Below are 18,820 nucleotides of genomic sequence, written 5' to 3'. Positions count from 1 at the left end.
AACACATTTGAAAGATAAACAGATAAAATTAATTTTAATAATTTATTTTATTATACCTAATATGTACCATATTAACATGTAATCAATAATTTAATGAGATATTTTACTTTTTTTAAACAAAGTTCAGTATATATTTTATTCTAATAAACAAAACCAAACCCATTGCTCTCAAGTCAATTCCAACTCATAGCGACCCTTATAGTACAGACTAGACGTCCCGTAGGGTTTCCAAGGTTTACAGAAGCAGACTGCCACATCTTTCGCCTGCAAAGTGGATGGTGGATTTGAACCACTGACCTTTCATTTAGCGGCCGAGTTCTTAACTACCACCCCCCTCCCCCCACAGGGCTTTCTATACTTACAGCACATTTAAATTCAGACAAACCACGTTTCAAGTGCTCAATAGCCACATGTGTCTAGAGGCTACCGTCTTGGACAGTATCTCTAAACAGTAGAAGTTAATTCACTCAGAAAATTGGAGTATCTTCTGATCTTCAAGAATATTTTAAGAATTTGTAATATTTTTTTATAAACATTGTTAAAAAAAAAAACGAGAGAATACTAAAATGAACCTGTGTATTTTAGGGTTTTAAGATTTAGAAATATCCCTCCTTTTTCTCTTTTTTGTTGTCTTAACTCTGGTGGCCTAGTGGTTAAGACCTACAGTTGCTAACCAAAAGGTCGGCAGTTCAAATCCACCAGCCACTCCTCGGAAACCCTATGGGGCAGTTCTACTCTGTCCTATAGGGCCGCTATGAGTCGGAATTGACTCGACAATGGCTTTGGTGTTTTTTTATTTTTTTTTTTTTGGTTGCTGAAGCAAATTCCAGACATCATTTTGTTTTATACCTTCATGTTCTAAATGTATTTCTCAAAAAAATCAATATTTTATTAAATGAATACAATATATATCAGACACAACAAAAATAAAAAATAATTCTTAGGCATCACTTATTACTCAGTACATAACAACTTACCAGTGGGCCTCAAAAATAACTTTCCAATGGTCTGTTTGAATCAGGATCAAAACAAGATCCACGCACTGGGTTCAGTTGTTACGTGCCTTATGTCTTTTTACATCTAGATGAGGTCCATCTTTTTATTTCACGCTACTGTTTGTTATGGAAACCAGATCCTGTGCCCTGTAGATGATCTACATTCTGTATTCACCTGTTTGTTTCCTTGTGGCATCATTTAACTCCTGTTCCTCTTTCTGCCCATTTCTTATAAATGTTAGTTCTAGAGACCTGGTTAGATTAATGTTTTTTGATCAAAAGTTTCTCATAGGTGTCACCGTGTGCTTCATTTTGCATTACGTGACAAGGCACACAATATGTAGTTTTCCTATTTTTATCAATACTGAAATTGATCAGTGCGCACATTTGGTGACAGCCTGATTCCTACAGTTTTTTTACCTGAGGTTTTTTTTTTTTTTTAATACTTTGTTGTGTTTTAGGTGAAAGTTTATACAGCAAATTAGATTCCTATTCAACAGTTCATACACAGATTGTTCTGTGACATTGGTTACAGTCCTTGCAGTGTATCAGCACTCTATCTCCACCCTGCCTGCCCCGTTTCCATCCTTCCGGTTTCCCTGCCCCTTCTTGCCTTCTCATCTTTGCTTTTGGGTAAATGTTGACTGTTTGGTCTCATATAGTTGATTGTTTAAAGGATTACGTTCCTAACAGGTGTTATTGTTTATTTTGTAGGCCAAATTATTATTTGGCTGAAAGGTGACCTCCGAGAGTGGCTTCAGTTCCAGGTTAAAATGGTATATTAGGGCAATGGTCTCCAGGGTTCCTCTAGTCTGTATCAGTCTAGTAAGTCTGGCCTTGTTTATGAATTTGAGTTCTGTTGTACATTTTTCTCCCATTATTAGGTCCATGGTCAAAATGGCCAGTAGTGGTAGTCGGGCACCATCTAATTCTTCTGGTTTCAGGCTAGAAGAAGCTGTGGTTCGCGTGGGCCATTAGGCTGTGAACTAATTTCTTCCTTGAGTCTTTGGTTTCCTTCACTCTCCTTTGCTCCAGATGGGAAGGAACAAATAGTTGTATCTTAGGTGGTCTCTCACAAGCTTTTAAGAATCCAGATGCCACTCACCAAAGTGGAATGTAGAGCATTGTCTTTATGAACTAAGTTATGCCAGTTGACCTAGTTATCCCACAAGATTATGGTCCTCAGCCTTCAAGACCAGTAAATCAGTCCCATGAGGTATTTAGATATGTCTATAAAGTATCCATAACTGTGCCCTTCATGTTCTTTATGGAATATATGAATATATATGCAGCACATACAAACGTGTATACATATACTGCCATATACCTTCCCACACCCATATAGCATACATACCAACCTATTTTTGCTTGTTATTAATGTTGTTGCAAAATTATATATGTTAATAGCATTTACCATAGTTGTCCTTTATTCTTGTGTACCTCTCAGTGCCTTCATTTACCTTGGTCAAGTTGCCCTGACTTCCCCATATTGTGTATTGCCATTCCCATCACCAGCGTTAACCATCTTAACTACTATCTAGTAAGTGACTCTACCTTCCTCCCCCTTCCATCTCTGGTAACCATCAAAGAACGTTGCTTTCTGTATGTATACCTATTCTCAACTTTCTATAAATGTACTATCGTGCAATATTTATCCTTTTTTGTTTGACTTATTTCACTCAGCATAATGTCCTCCAGATTCATCCATGTTAAAAGATGTTTCACGGACTCATAGTTATTCTTTATTGTTGCACCATATTCCATTACATGTATGTACTGCAATTTGTTTATCCATTCATCTGTTGATGGGCACTTAAGTTGTTCCCATTTTTTTGCTATTGTGAATAGTGCAGCAGCAAACATAGGTATGCATGTGTTTGTTTGTGTCACTTTTGTTAGATCTCTAGGAGTGGGTTTGCTGGATCATAAGTTATTTCTATTTCCAGTGTTTGGAGGAAGTTTCATACCATTTTCCATAGTGGCTGTACCATTTTATAATCCCACCAACAGTGTTTAAGACTTCCAGTCTCCCCACAATGTTGCCAGCATTTGTTGTTTTCTATTTTTTGGATCAGCGCTGTTTTTGCAGGGGTGAAATGGTATCTCATCGTAGTTTTGATTTGTATCTCTCTAATGGCTAACGAAATGAGCCCTGGTGGCACAGTGTTTAAGTGCTCAGCTGCAAACTGAAAGGTCAGTAATTTGAACCTACCAGCCCTTCCGCGGGAGAAAGATGTGGAAGTCTGCTTTTATAAAGATTGTAGCCTAGGAAACCGTATAAGGCAGTTCTACTCTGTCCTATAGTGTCACTCTGAGTCGGAATCACCTCAACGGCAGTGGGTTTTTGGTAATGGCTAATGATCGTGAGCATCTGTTAATGTGATTGTTAGCTGCCTGAATGTCCTCTTTGGTAACGTGTCTGTTCATGTCCTTTGCTCATTTTTTGATTGGATTGTTTGTCTTTTTGTTGTTAAATTGTTGAAGCTTTCTACATGTTTTGCACATTAGCCCCGTGTCAGATATGTTGTTACCACAGATTTTTTCCAAGTTTGTAGGTTCTCTTTTTACTCTTTTGGTAACATCTTTTGATGAGCACAGTATGTAATTTTTAGGAGCTCTCCCAGCTATCTAGTTTTCTGTTCCTCATACATTTTTTAGTTGTGTTTGATAGTGTATTTATGCCAAAAATTAGGACCCCTAGTTTTCTCCCTATGTTATCTGCCAGGAACTTTATAATTTTAGCTTTAACATTTAGGTCTTTGACCTGTTTTGGGTCAGTTTTTGTGTATGGTGTGAGGTATGGATCCTGTTTCATTTTTCCACAAATGGATATCTAGTTTTGCCAGCATCCTTTGCCAAAGAATCTGTCTCTTCCCCATTGAATGGACTTCAACCCCTTGTTGAAGATCAGCTGTCCATAGATGGATGGATTTACTTCCATGGGTAGTTCTGAATTCTGCTCCATTGGTCTATTTGTCATTGTACCAGGAACAGACTGTTTTTTATTATTGTGGCTGAGATGAGGAAGTGTGAGGTCTTCTACTTCATTCTTCTTCCATATTGCTTTAGCTATTCGGGGCCTCTTTCCTTTGCACATAATGTGGAGATTAGTGTTTCCATTTCGTTAAAGATTGTTGTTGGATTTGGATTTCGATCGGTATTACATTGTATTTATAGGTCCCTTTTGGGTAGTGTTGACATTTTCTCAATGTTAAATCTTCCAATCCATGAGTATGTAATGTTTTTCCATTTATGTAGCTCTGTTTTGGTTTCTTGCAGTAGTGTTGCATAGTTTTCCTTGTATAAGTCTTCTACGTTTCTGGTTACGTTTATTCCTAGGTTTTTTATCCTTTTGATGGCTACTGTAAATGGTATTGTTCTCTTGATTTCCTTTTCAGAGTTCTCCTTGTTAGTGTAGCAGAACCCAGCTGATTTTTGTATGTTGGTCTTGTACCCTGCCACTTTGCTGAATTGTTTTATTAGTTCCAGTAACTTTATGTGGAATCTCTGGGATTTTCTATGTATGGGATTCTGTCATCTGTGAACAGGGATAGTTTTATTTCTTCTTTACTAATTTAAAAAATTACTAATTTAGATACCACTTATTTCTCTTTCTTGCCGTGTTGCTCCGGCTAGCACTTCCAGTACAACATTGAATAAGAGTGGTGATAATGGGCATCCTTGTCTCTTCCCGTTCTCAAGGGAAATGCTTTCAGTCTTTCTCTGTTGAGACTAATGTTAGCTGCTGGGTTTTGCCTGTATACCCTTAGTTATGTTGAGGAATTTCCTTTCTATTCCTATCTTACTGAGAGTTTTTATCAGGAAAGTGTACTGAATTTTACCAAATGACCTTTCTGCATTAATTGAGCTTATCATGTGATTCTTTTCCTTTGTTTTATTTATGTGATAGATTACATCGATTGATTTTCTAATGTTGAGCCACCCTTGCATCCCTGATGTGAATCCCACCTGATCATGATATATAAATAGATAGATGATAGATAGACAGACAGACAGACAGGTATTGATTTTTTTTGGATATGCTGTTGTATTCTGTTGACTAGAAGTTTGTCAAGAATTTTAAGTCTATATTTCATGAGAGATATTGGTCTGTAATTTTCTTTTTTTGTGGTATCTTTGCCTGGCTTTGGTGTTGGGGTTATGCTGACTTCATAGAATGAATTAGGGAATCTTCATTCCTTTTCTATGTTCTGGAATATTTTGAGTAAAATCAGTCTCATCTTCAATTTCTTCTTTTGTTATGGGTCTATTTAGATTTTCTTCCTCTATTTGTGTTAGTTTATTAGGTAGTAGCGTATTTCTACAAATTTGTCCATTTCTTCTAGGTTTTCAAATGTGTTGGAGTACAGTTTTTCATAATATACTGTTATGATCCTCTTCGTATCAGTTGGTCTATTGTTATGTCACATGTTTAATTTCTTATTTTGGTTATCAGCGTCTTCTCATTTTTTTCTTTGTTAATTTGGCCAGTGGTTTGTCAATTTTATTGATAATCTCAAAGAACCAACTTCTAGTTTTGTTAATTCTTTGTTGCTTTCCTATTTTATTTATTTCTACTCTGATCTCTGTTATTTCCTTTCTTCTGGTGACTGTGGACTTCATTTGCTGTTTCTTTTCCATTTGATCAAGTTGTCAGGTTATATTATTGATTTTGAACCTTTCTTCTTTTAGATGTGTATATTTATTGCTGTAAATTTTCCTATGAGGACCGCTTTTGCTATGTTTCAGAGTTTTTGATATGTTGTATCTTCACTTTCGTTTTATTCTAAGAATTTTTCTTAATGTCATTTTTAATTTCTTCTATGACCCAGTAGTTGTTAAGTGAGGTGTTATTCAGTGTCCGTGTATTTTTTTTTTTTTTCCTTGCTCTTTCTGTTACTGATTTCTAGTTTCATGGTGTTATGGTCAGAGAAGATGCTTTGTATCATGTCGATGTTTTTGAATTTATTTATTTATTTATTTTTGTGGCCTAGAATATGGTCTGTTCTCGAGAAGGATCACATGCATTGGAGAAGATTGTGTGCTGAACTGCTGTTGGTTGCTGTGTTCTGTGTATGTCTATGAGGTCGAGTTGGTTGATTGTATTATTTAGATCTTCTCTGTCTTTATTATGTGTGTTTCTAGTTATTCTGTCCATTATCAAAAGTGGTGTGTAAAAGTCTCCCAGAGAAAGATGTTGTTTACAGCTTAACACCTCTGATTCCCTGTAGTCAGTTTTTTCGCTTTATTACACTTCTGTGAAATCTTTATCTTAGTTGGTATCTGAGTGAAACTGTCGTGTGTCTTTATCTCAGGTTATTGTCTGCTTTCGCTGGTTCTCTATCCAAAGGGTTCCTTTTAATATTTCTTGTAAGGCTGGCCTGGTTTTTACAAATTCCTTTAATTTCTGCTTATCTGGGTATGTATTAGTTTTGTCTTTATTTTTGAAAAAGACAGTTTTGCTGGATATAGGATTCTTGGTTGGCAGTTCTTTTTTTCAGGATATTATTAATGTCATCTCATTGCCTTCTTGCCTGCATGGCTTCTGATGAGAAATCAGTGTTTAGTATTATTGGTGCCCCCTTTTTTTTTTGTTTTTGTAAGTAATGTTTTGTTTTTCACAAAGTACTTTCAGAATTCTTTGTCTTTGGTTTTGAAAAGCTTGTTTATGATATGCCTTAGTGAATTTTTTTGAAGTCTATCCTGTATGGGGTTCATCGGGCTTGTTGGATGGAAACCATCTTATCTTTCATGATATTTGGGAAGTTTTCTGCCAATTTTCTTCAGATATTCTTCCTGTACTTTTTTTTCCTTTCTTCTTCTGGAATTCTTATTATATGTAAATTATTCTTCTTAACGGTGTCCCACATAACTCTTAGGCTTTTTTTTTTTTTTTTTTTCATTTTAATTCATTCTTTTTTCTGATTATTCCTCAAACAAATTAGTAAAGGATTTGTCCTCTAGTTCACTGATTCTTCCTTCCATTGATTCAGTTATACCTCTGTGTCCTTCAATTGTGTTATCTATTTCCATTATTTTGTTAATTTTCTGAGTTTCTAGTTGTTTTGGTATGGCCTGTAATTGTCTCTTGAGTCTATCATTTTGTTCTTGTATTTTTTTTCCGAAATTCCTCTAGGTTTTTTTTTCTGTATTTTCTTTGATCTCTTCAAGGATCCTAAATATTGGTCTTTTGAATTCCTTCTCAGATAATTCTGTTACCATTCTTCCACAGGGAGGTTTTCTTTCCTTTTGTTTTGCCCACTTGTTTGAGCCATCTTATCCTGTTTCTTCATATGATTTGTTATTGTCTGCTGTCTCTGAAGCATTAAGGTGTTATTTATTTATATATTTATTGATTGTATGTTTCTTTTGTCCTGATTTTTTTGTTTTGATCTATCAGGGCAGGTGAAGCTGGAGTGTTCCACTGATCACAGGTCTGGCGGCACAGGAGCACTTGCCATCTATTGCTGAGTGGGTTGGGTGGTGGTGGCGGGGGGAGGGGAGCAGTCAGGATGTGCATGCATTGCTGATCACCAGGTGAGCAGGGCTGTGGCAGGGGTGGGCATGCACACCACCTTGTATCATAGGTCTGGCAGTGCAGGAGCACATGCTGCTACTTGCTGGGTGGGCGGGGCAGTGAAGGGCATGGGAATGGGGTAGATGCATGTCACTGGTCACAGACATTGCAGGGCTGGGTAGGGGGAAGGGGTGAATTTACTGTTGTCCCCAGGTTGGTGGGGCCACAGGGGTAGGGGGGCTCATGCTGCTGTCACCAAGAGGGTGAGGGCGGAGGAGACGTGTGCCCCTCTGGTGACCAGGCTTGGGTTCCAGGGCACCCCCCATAGGCTGCAGCCAGCAACTGGGACCTGGCCTCAACCAAATGTGAGCAAGGGGTGTTGCCCAGAGTCTGATAGGGTGGGGGACCTCTTGCTGACACTCTATAGATCTACTATGCCATGTGCACCACCCATCCTAATGGTCAGGGACCGCCACTGGTGAGTAGCCCTGTCTCTGGTTCCTAGCTGCCTCTCTGTTCTTGGTCTCTAGGATCCCTGGGGCTCTCTCCTGCCTTCCTATACTTTGCCTTCTTAGATCCAGTTTGTGTCTTGCTCACCTTGCTTCACTCCAGGTTTGTCTATATAGTTTCTCTGTCTCCTATTGGGAATTCTGTGAAGTTGCTTTCCTGTACTCCTTATCCAGGCTCACTGCTTGCTTTGTCTCAAGATGGCCATGCTGTGCTGGGCTGGCTGGGAGGGCAGCTCTGATCCAGAACTCTCCTCATTTACTATTTTCTTTCAGTTTCTCCCTCCAGTCAGTGTTCAATCTAATTCTTCATCCTTCCTTTTGATGTTCAGGATCCCAGGATTGTCATCTGTGTCTGTTTCACTTGGTTTCTTTGGTCTTTGTTCTAGGGGAATGACGAGATGTGTCTGACTAAATTTCTATCTTCTGTACGTAATAGTTTTAAACTTTGGTGATCATTGCCTGAATAATTAGGGGTTTCAAAATTATAATTTTCTAATCCTGTTATTTCTTCCACATTTATTAGCTGGAATTGTTTTATAAAGCAAGCAAGGGTGTGTCATCTGCATAACGCAGGTTGTTAATGAGTCTTCCTCCAATCCTGATGACCTGTTCATCTTCATATAGTCCAGTTTCCCACATTATTTGCTTAGCATACAGATTGAATAGGTATGGTAAAAGGATACAACGCTGGTGCATACCTTTCCTGACTTTAAACCACTCAGTATCCCCTTGTTCTGTCGAACAACTACCTCTTGATGTATGTATAAGTTCCTCATGAGCACAATTAAGTGCTCTGGAATTCCCATTCTTCACAGTGTTACCCATAATTTCTTATGATCCACACAGTCGAATGCCTTTGCATAGTCAATAAAACACAGGTAAACATCCTTCTGGTATTCTCTGCTTTCAGCCAGGATCCATCTGACATCAGCAATGATATCCCTGATTCTATGTCTTCTTCCTCTTCTGAATCCTGCCTGAATTTCTGGCAGTTCCCTGTCAATATACTGTACTGCTGCAGCCACTTCAGAATGATCTTCAGCAAAATTTTGCTTGCATGTGATATTAATGATATTGCTCAATAACCTCTGCAGTCGGTTGGATCACCTTCCTTGTGAGTAGGCATAAATATGGACCTCTTCCAGTCAGTTGGCCAGGAAGCTGTCTTCCATATGTCTTGGCATAGTTGAGTGAGCACTTCCAGTCCTGTATCTGTTTGTTGAAATATCTCAATTGATATTCTGTCAATTCCGGGTGCCTTATTTTTCGCCAGTGTCTTCAGTGCAGCTTAGACTTCTTCCTTCAGTACCATCAGTTCCTGATCATATGCTACCTCTTGAAATGGTTGAACGTCGACTAATTCTTTTTGGTATAATGATTCTGCATATTCCTTCCATCTTTTTTTGATGCTTCCTGCGTCGTTTAATATTTTCCCCATAGAATCCTTCAGTATTGTAACTCGAGGCTTGAATTTTTTCTTCAGTTCTTTCAGCTTGAGAAACATCAAGTGTGTTTTTCCCTTTTGGTTTTCTATCTCCAGCTCTTTACACATGTCGTTATAATGCTTTACTTTGTCTTCTCGAGCCACCCTTTGAAAGCTTCTGTTCAATACTTTTATTTCATCATTTCTTCCTTTTGCTTTAGCTGCTTGATGTTCAAAAGCAAGTTTCCAAGTCTCCTCTGACATCCATCTTGGTCTTTTCTTTCTTTCCTGTCTTTTCAGTGACCTCTTGCTTCCTTCATGTATGATATCCTTGATGTCATTCCACAACTTGTCTGTTCATTGGTCATTAGTGTTCAAGGCATCAAATCCATTCTTGAGATGGTGTCTAAATTCAGATGGGATATACTCAAGGTCGTACTTTGGCTCTCGTGCACTTGCTCTGATTTTCTTCAGTTTCAGCTTGACCTTGCATATGCGCAATTGATGGTCTGTTCCACAGTCGGCCCCTGGCCTTGTTCTGACTGATGATATTGAGTTTTTCCATCGTCTCTTTCCACAGATGTAGTCAATTTGATTCCTGTGCATTTATCTGGCGAGGTCCATGTGTATAGTTGCTGTTTATGTTGGTGAAAAAAAGTATTTGCAATGAAGAAGTCGTTGGTCTTGCAAAATTCTATCATTCAATCTCTGGCATTGTTTCTATCACCAAGGCCATATTTTCTAGCTACCAATCCTTCTTTGTTTCCAACTTTCGCATTCCAATCACTAGTAATTATCAATGCATCCTGATTGCATGTTCGATCAATTTTAGACTGCAGAAGCTGATTAAAGTCTTCAATTTCTTCATCTTTGGCCTTAGTGATTAGTGCGTAAATTTGGATAATAGTCAAATTAACTGGTCTTCCTTGTAGGCATGTAGATATTATCCTATCACTGACAGCATTGTACTTCAGGATAGAGTTTGAAATGTTCTTTTTGATGATGAATGCAACATCTTTCCACTTAAAATTTTCATTCCCGGCATAGTAGACTATATGAATGTCCGATTAAAAATGGTCAATACCAGTCCATTTGAGGTTACTAATGCCTAAGATATTGGTGTTTATGTGTTCCATTTCATTTTTGACGATTTCCAATTTTCCTAGATTCATACTTTGTACATTCCATGTTCTGATTATTAATGGATGTTTGCAGCTGTTTCTTCTCATTTTGAGTCACGCCACATCAGCAAATGAAGGTCTCAAAAGCCTTCCTCCATCCACGTCATTAAGGTCGACTCTGCTTTGAGGAGGTAGCTTTTCCTCAGTTGTCTTCTGAGTGCCTTCCAACCTGCGGGGCTCCTCTTCCGGCACTATATCAGACAGTGTTCCGCTGCTATTCATAAGGTTTTCACTGGCTAATTCTTTTCAGAAGTAGATTGCCAGGTCCTTCTTCCTAGTCTGTGTTACTCTGGAAGCTTAGCTGAAACCTGTCCTCCATGGGGACCCTGCTGGTATCTGAATACCAGTGGCATAGCTTCCAGCATCACAGCAACATGCAAGCCCCCACAGTACAACAAACTGACAGACACGTGGGGGAATGTAAAGACTAGAATCAACAAAATCAAGAAATCTAGTAACTGGAGCCAGAACTGACAGTGTCCAAAGTAGGTAGTGATGTAGGGTATGGAGAGAAAAGAACACATTCAGGTGTTTATTGGAAGTGGCAGAACTTGATAATTGATTACATGTGGGGAGATAGGGAGACGAAGTCAAAAATGTTCCCAGGTGTCTGATTAGGCAAATAGGTGGTCGGCAGTGCCAATTACTAAAATAAGACCCCAGAGGGTATATTTCCCCCTGGGTTAGTAGAGACAGATGATCAATTTATGTCTGCATATGACTTAGTCAAGTCACGGTCCTGTAAGTGGGGTCTACTTTTACAAGCTTCTGTACAGACTAGTTAAGCTCAAAACATGATGAAATCTCTAAAAGAGACCTGAAAAGAATAATTTTCCCTCAAGAGTTTCTAGTGCTCAAATCAGCAGGCATTCTCTAAATTTTAACCTACTTCTTTTCAAGACCAAAATATTTCAGAAACTCTTGAAGTGACCTCTATATCACATTAGTGATACAGTAAAAATAAAAGTACCCAGTTTTTATCCCAGCTGTTTCATTAACAAACAAGTTACTTATCTTTCCTGGCAATACCAACCTTACTATAAAATTAGAGTGGGGAAGTAGCTATTTAAAACTAATTGCTAAGGCATACTCTCCTAGTACCTAAACCATTCTGTAATGTATCTGAAAACGAATTTAACACTTTTAACTTAAAATGTTCCCTTGACTTTAAAATGTATAGCTTTTTCATTTAGTATGTTAAAACTTGAAGGTATTATATAATATTTTAGATTTTTTTCCATTTTTGCATAAAGTTCCAATTAAGAGAATATAGATGTGTCTCTGAAGGCAAAATGTTGAAAGAGCAATGGATGCAAAACACTGATTCTACATTTGTTGTCTTTAGATAAAGTCAGAGTACAATAACACTGCAGAAACTAAATGAAAAAAAAACTTTTAAAGAAGAAATATGAAGTTAATATTACTAAAAATCCTTTATTTTTGTTTTCAGGATTTCTTAGACAAAGATTAGCTTAGAAACGATGATTCTCTTTTATCCCTTTTTCAGCTCTGCATGACATGTCAAGAGTTTTTACAGACAACTTTCTGAACTTTGTTCTATTTAAAAAAAATAATGTCAGAATTCAAATAAGGAAAAGATGCTTGTTTTCTAATTATGCTTTATTTTCCCCTCCCTGGGGAAAAGAATAACATTTTAGCTTTTGCCATTATATTTCTATTAATCTAATGCCAAGGCACCTGCAGTTATGTTACTGATGACATTTCTAAGATATTTGCTAAAAATGAGAATTCAGTCTAAAGAAGTTCACGGTGAACATAGGTCTAGGTCTTACATTCTTATTCGCAGATAAAAATACCATAATTTTTATTTTTATATTATTTGGAAGACATATTCACAATAAAGAGTATTGTCTTTGTTCTTAAGACATAATATAGTAACTCCTGATATTTCAGACTTTAATACATATTTTAATGATTTATATGTTTCCATGGCAGATCAGTGGCTTATTACTGGAAGGATGCAGTTTTGATGGAAATCGACTTTCTGAAAATCAGCATGATTCTCCTAGTGTATCGTCAGTTCTTCCTTGCTTTATGGGCTGGATCCCACAGGTAACACATTTTTAACAGGCACAAGTTTTAATTTCATCAGTTCACTCTTAAGTTTTATCTTTTTAATAGGATATTCTTGGCCTGTGTATCTTTGTTTACAATTTCTGATCTCACAAGCATTTGGACACATTCTACATTTACAGTCAAAATATTTTATCTTTATAATGATAAGATGCAGAGGGCATTTTAAAACCAGTTTGTTATAGAAAGAATAACATCATAGTTTATTTTTAGAGAATTTGTAGTCTGTAGTAAGGAAAAAAAGGCTTTAATGATAATAACAATGGGGCAGTTCTACCCTATCCTATAGGGCCGTTTTGAGTCAGAATTAACTCTATGGCAATCGGTACGGTTTACCATATATTGAGTTCCTATTGTTTTTCAGCAGTGTGCTAGATACTTTATATACTTCACCCTGCAAGGTAGGGATTATTACTCCCATTTTTAAAATGAGGAAATGTGTGCTCACATAGGATAGATGATTCTTCACAGTTAGGCACACAGAAAGTGACAGAATCAAGATACTAATACGGGTTGGCCTTTACATTACACCATGCCACTGTATTGCTGGAGACAGGCAGATGAAGGAAGCAATCTTGACCAAAACTTTAGCTAACGTTTCCCCTTTAAAAACCATCAATAATGTAAAGAACTTTCAACGATGGAACTTGGGGATTCTTGCTTTTAAAATACGACATAGTTGTACAATGAACTCGTAAATTTTTCTTAACAATGAAGTATAAAAATGTAAGTATGAATATATTGAATAACTTTAGAGTTTTGAACCTATACTAATGGCCAACAAAACTATTGCATATATTGCTTATTACATGCAAAATGAACTTTCTCACTGGGAAATATCAATGCCTTGAATTTTCTGTTACTGTATCTCTCTTTAAAAATATTTTTCTTTATATAATAGAAACAAAAGCTTCAGAATATTTTTTTTAAAGCAAAGTAATAAAGCTGTAGCAATAATTAGCCATCATTGTTCAGACTGTGAACCTCTCCTCTTTCTTCTTCTTATCAGCTTCATTGTCTTCAATATTAGAGTGACGTATCACATAGACAAGGGGGGAAGAGAAAGAATCCTTGCCGTATTTCAATCTGGCTGTTAACTTCTATAAGACATTTCTATCAAAAAGTTAGTAAATTATGGCTTACACATATTTCGATCTTAAGTGTTTGAACCAGATTGAAAGCTATACACAGAAGTTAAGGCTTGAATACATCAAGGTTGTAACTATAACATATAAAGCCATGTATCATGACAGAGGTGAATTCAAATGAATCCAAATTATGTAAAGTGCTAATTCTCTGGCAAACAAAATTAAAATCCATATGAAAACTGTAATGAGGCAGGTAGGGGGAAAGTAGGACAAATACAAGCAGGTTCACCTAAGGAAAAACGCTAGCAATAAAAATAGAGCATGGAGAATAAGTGACTAGGCATAAAGGTAGAAGAAAATAGCCTGGCGCAGTACCTCATAACTGACCACAAACTGAATGCAGTGCTGTTATGGGCAAAGCCAGCCTGTTACTGGGTTCTCTGAAAAGGTACGTGCCATTACAAGACTAGGAATTGATCCCTTCATGATATTTTACTTTAACTGTTATCGTCTCTATATAATTTTATTCACAACAGTTTAAAAAATCAGGATCAGATTAGAAAGCTAAAAATAACAATTTGAAAAACAGCTCATGTAAGGAGAGACAAAATGAATTGGGGTATTTAGCTTATAAAGGAGATGGCTAAAGGTAATATGATTGTTTTCATGTAACTGATAACATTTGTATTTCTAAAATATTTACTAAAAATGAAATTTCTCCCTAGGCTTTTGCACTTTTTCTGACATGTAATTGAAGTATTTGTTAGCACTTCCCCACTTCCATTTTCCCCTCCTCCCTTTAGAAGTGGAGCCCTGGTGGTACAGTGGCTAAGAGATCGACTTCTAACCAAAAAGGTCAACAGTTGGAATCTACCATCCATGCCTTGGAAACCGTATGGGGGCAGTTCTGCTCTGTCCTGTAGGGTCACTATGAGTCAGAATCAACTCAATGGCAATGTACTTGGTTTTTCCTTTCCATGTAATCCTATTGCTTTCAGACTGTCTCCCTTGTCCCCTAAGAGGGGACGAATATGAGGCATATTGCTAAATAGTTTGGAACACATTTTTTGAGCTCTACAGAAAAAAATGTCTAATCCTAGCTCCCAACTTACGTGCTGGATGATTTGGGGCACGTTACCTAACCTCACTGAACCAGTTTCCTCATCTGAAAATACAGATAATGTTTCCATAGGACCATATTGAGAATTAAATAAAGTCTTGTGTGTAAAGTACCTAGTGCAGTGTCTCACATATGATAAGCCTATTTTATCCTGTTGCCAATATTTTAAAATATCTTTACCATAGTATGGTAATAGGTATTACATGTAGTGCTTTATAGTTTATTAAGTGATTTCAATCATCATTACTCACTGGCTGTGTTCCGATACACCAGATAGTACGCTGAGCACTGGGATTACAAAGATAAATCTCTGCCATCAAAGAGCCTACTGTTCAGTGGGGGAGCAAATAAGTAAAGAAACTATTACAGTTCAGAGTTATAAGTGCAATAATAGAGCTTTATGTAAAGTACTTTTGCAGGTGAGGGAGGTCTCCACTCTACCGTATGTGTAGGTAAATGAAGGCAAGTGGGATCATGTCATAGAAGGGCAGCTTCTCTTGAACTGTGGCTTGGAGTATAACAAAGTTCAAGGGCAAATTAATAAAAAAAAATGGGAGAAGGCTTTCCAGATAGATGGAGCAGCATATGTAAATGCATAGAGGTATTAAAGAACTCAGGTTATTCTGTAAATGGCAAATATAGTGTATCTGGAATGTATGGTTCATATGGAAGACTGGTAGGGGGTGTGGTCAGAAGGGAAGGCCAGGATCTAGTATGAAAAGATGTGTAGTCACACCAAGGAGTTAGACTATCTTATAGGCAACAGGAAGCCATTAAGAATTTAGAACAGGAGTGTGACCAGATCAAATTTGTAGCTTTGGAAAATCAGTTTAGCAATGAGAGGGTGGATGATAGATTGCCACGGGATGAAATACAATTACACTTGCTTTTCATAGCAACCTTATAAATTTGGTAGAACATATTTTTCTGTTTTGATGGTGAATACTGAGAATCAGGTAAGTTATGTGGCTTGTTATGAGTCCCACAATTGTAGCACTAGTGTTTGACCAATAATAACCAGCATTTATTCGTACTGATTGTGTGTCAAGCAGTATGTAAAGTGGTTAAATAAAAAGACATTTAAGTCTTGCAAAAATATTTTTAATAGGAATTATCATTTTCATTTTCAACTAAGAAAACCGAGACTTAAAAGACCGTGTAACTTGTCCAAGGTCACACAGTAAGTGGAGCAACTAAGATTCAAACCCAGGTGTGTCTCTTAAGCCTTAGACCTACTACTGAGCCACTGTAATAGTACAAACCATGGGTCAGCAAATTATGGCCTGTGGGCCAAATCCAGCATGCTACCTCTGTTCATATGCCCAGGAATGGTTTTTACATTTTTAAATGGTTGAAAAAAATCAGAAGAATACTTTGTAATATGTTGAAATTATATTCAGTTACATTCAAAAATACTATTTCGGTGCCCATAAGTAAAGTTTATGTGTATGTATTATCTGTGTAGCTTTTGGAAACCCTGGTGGTGTAGTGGTTAAGCGCTATGGCTGCTAACCAAAGGGTCGGCAGTTCGAATCCGCCAGGCGCTCCTTGGAAACTCTATGGGGCAGTTCTGCTCTGTCCTACAGGCTCGCTATGAGTTAGAATCGACTCGACGGCACTGGGTTTGCTTTTGGTTTTGGACGGTGCTTTCAGGCTACAGGGCAGAGTTGAGTAGTTCCAACAGAGGCCATGTGGCCCACAAAGCCTAAAATATTTACTATCTGGGCTTTTATAGAACATCTGATTGGATTAAGCATTATTTTTGGTCAAGAAAGCATTTTTTAGGGCCACTATAGTGTATGTTTTTAATATGTTTACAGAATTTGGAGGGTAAAATGGAACATTAGCATTTTAATGCATTTTTATCAGAGGAAAAGGAACCAGTAGAAAATCTAGAGGAGCGTCAACATCAGCATATATAAGCCCATTGCTGTTGAGTTGATTTAGACTCATAGTGACCCTACAGGACAGAGTAGAACTGCCCTATAAGGCTACCAAGGAGTGGCTGGTGGATTCAAACTGCCAACCTTTTTGGTTAGCAGCCGGGCTGTTAACCACTGCGCCACCAAGGGCTCTTCGTTGTAAGCCAGTAGAAGGAATTACTTTTGCACATTTACTCTTACAGCTTCTTGTTTACAGGAAGTTCAGAATTATTTAATAAGCTTTGATCAAATAATACACTGTAAATAACAAGTTTAGAGCTTTGGTGGCTAGACATTCTTAGTCCAGAAGAAGGTTTTTTCAGAAATTTTTTCCACAATATGATCTGACATCCAGTAACCCCGAATAGTTTCGTTGCAGCAGGAACACGCCCACCAACCAGTCATTTGTACAGCATTGCTATGAGGTGGCTGACACATACATTTTTCAAAGAACATTTTGATTTCCAGAAGTTTGAAGAACCTCTTTGATGTTGTTTTAGTATATGGTGATACTTAACATATATAAGACTTTTTATTGATGGGAGAGCTCTATTATTGCTTCTATTTTAAATGCATTTGTACTTTACATTTAACAAAATTGGAATTAGGAATTCTTAAGGAGAATTAAAAGTAAGTAAAATACTGGTGAAAATATTTTCCTTGTGTGTCTGTTTACCATTATCTATGTGCACTGAAATAATATGACATACAGGCACACTATTTATGTATTCGTGATGTAGGTTCTTAAAGTTGTTCCAGTGCCAGCTCAATACTTCCAGTTATATTAATATTGGTTCAAATTTGGATTTCCCTAGGGATTTTACCCCAAAAAGTACTGGCTTACTCCAAAGCACTTCCCAAAATGTGTTCTGTACATTATTCCATAATTGTTGTCTGTGAAAAATTGATAAATAGATTTAATAAACACAGTATTCCCTCAACTTGAAAATTCATCATGTACTTCAGAATGTTAAATGCTCTGAGAAGTTGCAAAGATGACCCAACATACAAGCTTTTCACCCACCTACATCCAATCTAGTGTTCCATGTAATACAGTTTGAAAAATTGCTGTATGATCTAGACCTGTTCTAGCATCCCTCAAGGAGTGCTATCTTTGTTCTCTCTTTCTAGCAAAGAATGTTAGTAAGGATTATCAGCCCCACAGTAGCATAGGAGTCCTGAATCAGTCAGAAGCCCAAAGGCCTAAACCTGCCAGTAGGCATCACCATTGACAAGTCAGTTTCAGAAACAATTTAATTCCCAGGGAGAATGTGACTATGAAATGAATCCACCAGGCACACACAAAAGCTGTCATCATGTTATAGTCATAGCTTTAAAGTAGCATTGCCAGGTATATCAGAAGATATGCCAAAAGCTCTGCCTTGTATGAACTCTGGTTTAAAAATAACAAATATTTAATTAATCTATTTTCTGTGTGACAGTTTTGTTTTGTTTTCTCAAGGACTTATTATGAAAACAATGCTGTTAGCATCATAGTATTAAAAAATATGAGGGAAGTGTTTCTCTACCAAAATGCGTTTTAAAGGGTAGCTAGACATTCTTGGCAGAACAAAGTGTTTCAAAATATTAATTGTTGGCAAGTTTTTTGTTTCCTGTTTTGAGGTACTTACTTTTTCCAGAGTTGCATTCCTAAATTATGCCACTTGTACGTGCATTAAAACAGCTTTACTAACATCTCCTTTTCTAAAAAAGAACTGTTTTATGACTTGATTCATAAACGTTCAAAAAGCTTGTGTTAGAGTAAGTTAGTTGGACTTTATGCATAAACTGATGAGAAATATATTTCAGTTTACCTTCATATGTACTTTATTATAATGAAATTCAGTTGAAACTGGCCAAATACTTAACATAATCATTCTAGACAGTTCAAGGTTTTTTGTTTTGTTTTATTGCTTTCTTTGGTTTATTTTCTAAGAGATCCCTGTTGCCTAACAGACTATCACCATTTGC

At 37.1% G+C, this 18,820-nt stretch overlaps 1 protein-coding gene across 3 annotated transcripts in view; it reads left to right on the top strand.

The window, feature by feature from the left end:
* Nucleotides 1-18,820, top strand: part of DYNC2H1 (dynein cytoplasmic 2 heavy chain 1) — a 412,907-nt gene that overhangs the window by 382,677 nt on the left and 11,410 nt on the right. For all 3 annotated transcript variants that reach the window (XM_049889447.1, XM_049889448.1, XM_049889446.1), the window contains one exon: nt 12,582-12,698. In XM_049889447.1, the coding sequence (XP_049745404.1) occupies nt 12,582-12,698 (117 nt within the window). The remainder of the gene's footprint in view (nt 1-12,581; nt 12,699-18,820) is intronic.

The sequence above is a fragment of the Elephas maximus genome, chromosome 7 (assembly GCF_024166365.1).
Source record: "Elephas maximus indicus isolate mEleMax1 chromosome 7, mEleMax1 primary haplotype, whole genome shotgun sequence".
Lineage (NCBI taxonomy): Eukaryota > Metazoa > Chordata > Mammalia > Proboscidea > Elephantidae > Elephas > Elephas maximus.
This window is presented reverse-complemented; position numbering and strand designations above follow the sequence as displayed.